At 41.3% G+C, this 2,549-nt stretch overlaps 1 protein-coding gene across 1 annotated transcript in view; it reads right to left on the reverse strand.

Moving 5' to 3' along the window:
- Positions 1–2,549, reverse strand: part of LOC104992400 (SLA class II histocompatibility antigen, DQ haplotype D alpha chain-like) — a 4,512-nt gene that overhangs the window by 1,551 nt on the left and 412 nt on the right. The window contains exons 2-3 of the mRNA XM_010845262.1: positions 613–861; positions 8–166 (exon numbers count right to left, since the gene is read on the reverse strand). Coding sequence (XP_010843564.1) covers positions 8–166; positions 613–861 — 408 coding nt within the window. The remainder of the gene's footprint in view (positions 1–7; positions 167–612; positions 862–2,549) is intronic.

The raw sequence follows: 2,549 nt of genomic DNA on the forward strand, positions 1-2,549 counted from the left end.
TTGGAGAGGAAGCTGGTCTCAGAAATACCCTCTATGACCAAGTGCCCGTTCCTCAGCCATGTAATGTTGATCACAGGAGGAAAGATGTTGTCCACGTGACAGATGAGGGTGTTGGGCTGGCCCAGCATTACAGGAGACTTGGGAAACACAGTCATCTCAGGAACCTCTGTGGTGAGGAAACAGCACAGATGTGAAATGGGAATATCACTGCCCATTGCCTCTGGAGGAGCCCTCCCAGCAATGTCTCCCAGTCTAATAGTGGAGGAGCTCTTGCTTCGCTTCTGTTTGGGAGGCACCATGTGTTGCTTCTGCTTTATCCCTGTCCCTCTGTTTTTTGATGACCTGCTTGTCAAGTGGGAGGTCTGTGGGACCTCTCCATGAAATATTCAAAGACTGCATTATGGGAGTAGGGATCTTTCTATCATATGGAAATACGTGAGTTGGAAGAAGGCAGAGGATGAGGGTTCAGCTATTACCATGAGAAAATGTGGTGACTCCTTGGAAGGGAGAGAGTTTTATAGAGTGGTGAAGGGTATCTATCCCTAGGGAAAAGGGAGTGAGGCCTGGTATGAAGGGTAGATTAATAAAGAGAGGCAGAGTGGGGACACATACTGTTGGTAGCAGCAGTAGAGTTGGACCTTCGAATCAAGATCTCCAAATTGTGCTTCACTGTAGCTATGTTTCTCAGCGCACCCTGAGGGTCAAAACTTGTAAATTTACTAAACACAGGCAGACGCCAGACAGTCTCCCTCTTTTCCAGGTCCACGTAGAACTCTTCATCTCCATCAAATTCATGGGTAAAGTAGCCAGAGGGACCATATGTGTGGTAGACGTTTATGCCATAGGCGCCAATGTGGTCAGCTGAGTCGGAGTGAGGAGCAAGAAAGGGAAAAATAGAGAAAAGACCCTTATTAAGCAAAGTGAAAGAAGAAATTGACTATCAAACATTGTGGGCTCCATTTGTGGCCCAGTTTCTAGACAAAATTCCCAGTACCTGCTCCTTCTTCACTCTGTGTTGATAGTTGTCCAGTTAGTTAAAAAGCCTTGCAAGAAAGCCTCCTTATCTTTACCATGAATCTTGACTCCTTTTCCAGACAGGAATATATGTAATATCCTTTTCATCTGATACTTGTCCTGGGCTACCAACTGTTGCTGAAGAACATCACTCCACTGTGTCAATTGGAACTAATTCACTTTTACAGTTTTAGCCTCAGCTGGATCCATGGTCCTGCTCAGTAGTGGTCCTTCTGCTTTCCTGCACCATTTCTTTTCATCCCTAATCTGTATACCCTCTAGGAGACAGAAATCACGTCTTTTCATCTTTGAATCCCCAAAATTTAGCTTGCTGTGTTCTCAAAAATGTGTATTAAGCGTCAGTTGTTATTCTTGAGAATTACAGAGATTTGGGGGAAGACTGACAGACATAGGTGGCCGAACCATAGGGAAGTCAGAATCAGCAGTGAGCAGAGCTGCATTATGGCTTGTGAGCCTTAAGTGTTGTTGCTTTTGTGAGTGCCTCCTTTTATAAAAATATTAAAAATGTATTTTATAGCCATATGATACAAAGATAAACGTAATTCAGTTTGGATTAAAATTTAAAGCATTTCCCCCTATTCTAAAAGTCTGCTTTTCTTCTAATTTTTAAGGAAACAATTTTTATGAGCCCTACAAGCAATGCAGGCCCTCGGCACTGTGCCCACTGCGCCTAGTGTGTAAATCAAGGCGGACAAGGATGCTCTGGTGCGATGAGGAAGAAGGGAAAATTGGAAGTGCTCTGGAGAAGCAGGTGAAACTTGCACTACCACACAAAATTAGAGTGATAGCTGCCGTGGTTAATAATGTTGTTGAAGGTTAGAGTAATCTTTCTTTCACCTCCCCTTTAAACCACTTGGCTTTTCTACTTTGGTTTTTACAAACCCACTTTTTCTGTCTATGAAACAATAGAGATATGAGCCAGGGATGGATCCTGGAAGGAAAGGAAGATGAAGAAATGTAAGAAGAGCGGGTGGAAAGAGGGGGACAGCAAGGCAGAGGGTCCTAAGGGACCATGTAATTAACCTGTGCTTGCCCAGTTTCCCTATACAGGTCTTCATTACATGAACTGAAAGATAGGCAATTTGGGCTGACAAATTGAGAATAATATAATTTAATTCTCCAAATTTTTCTTCAAAAAGTTCTTAATTTTAAAATAAAATTAAATATATCCTCTACTTTGTTTTAGAAAAATATGAAGTTATACTTGTGATAGTAATAATTTAAAAATAAGAATAATCATTGGTATTTATGTGTCTTCATTACTTGGAAAGCATTTCTATATGCCTTTTTTATTTGATTATTTGTGAGGTAACACAAATTAAGTAACTGAGATTAAGTGAGAACCAGGTGGTAAAATGCTTTGTCTAAGACGCTCAGCTGGGCTTGCTCACCTACCTGTGCTAGAATGCCAGCATAGAAATGTATGTAGATCTGAGACCAAGTAAAAGTTACTCTTCTTCATATCCACACAGTATTCATAATTCATGGAACTATTCACCCCAAGATAAACTTTA

Source organism: Bison bison, unplaced genomic scaffold (genome assembly GCF_000754665.1).
Source record: "Bison bison bison isolate TAMUID 2011002044 unplaced genomic scaffold, Bison_UMD1.0 scf7180017864214, whole genome shotgun sequence".
NCBI classification, from domain to species: domain Eukaryota; kingdom Metazoa; phylum Chordata; class Mammalia; order Artiodactyla; family Bovidae; genus Bison; species Bison bison.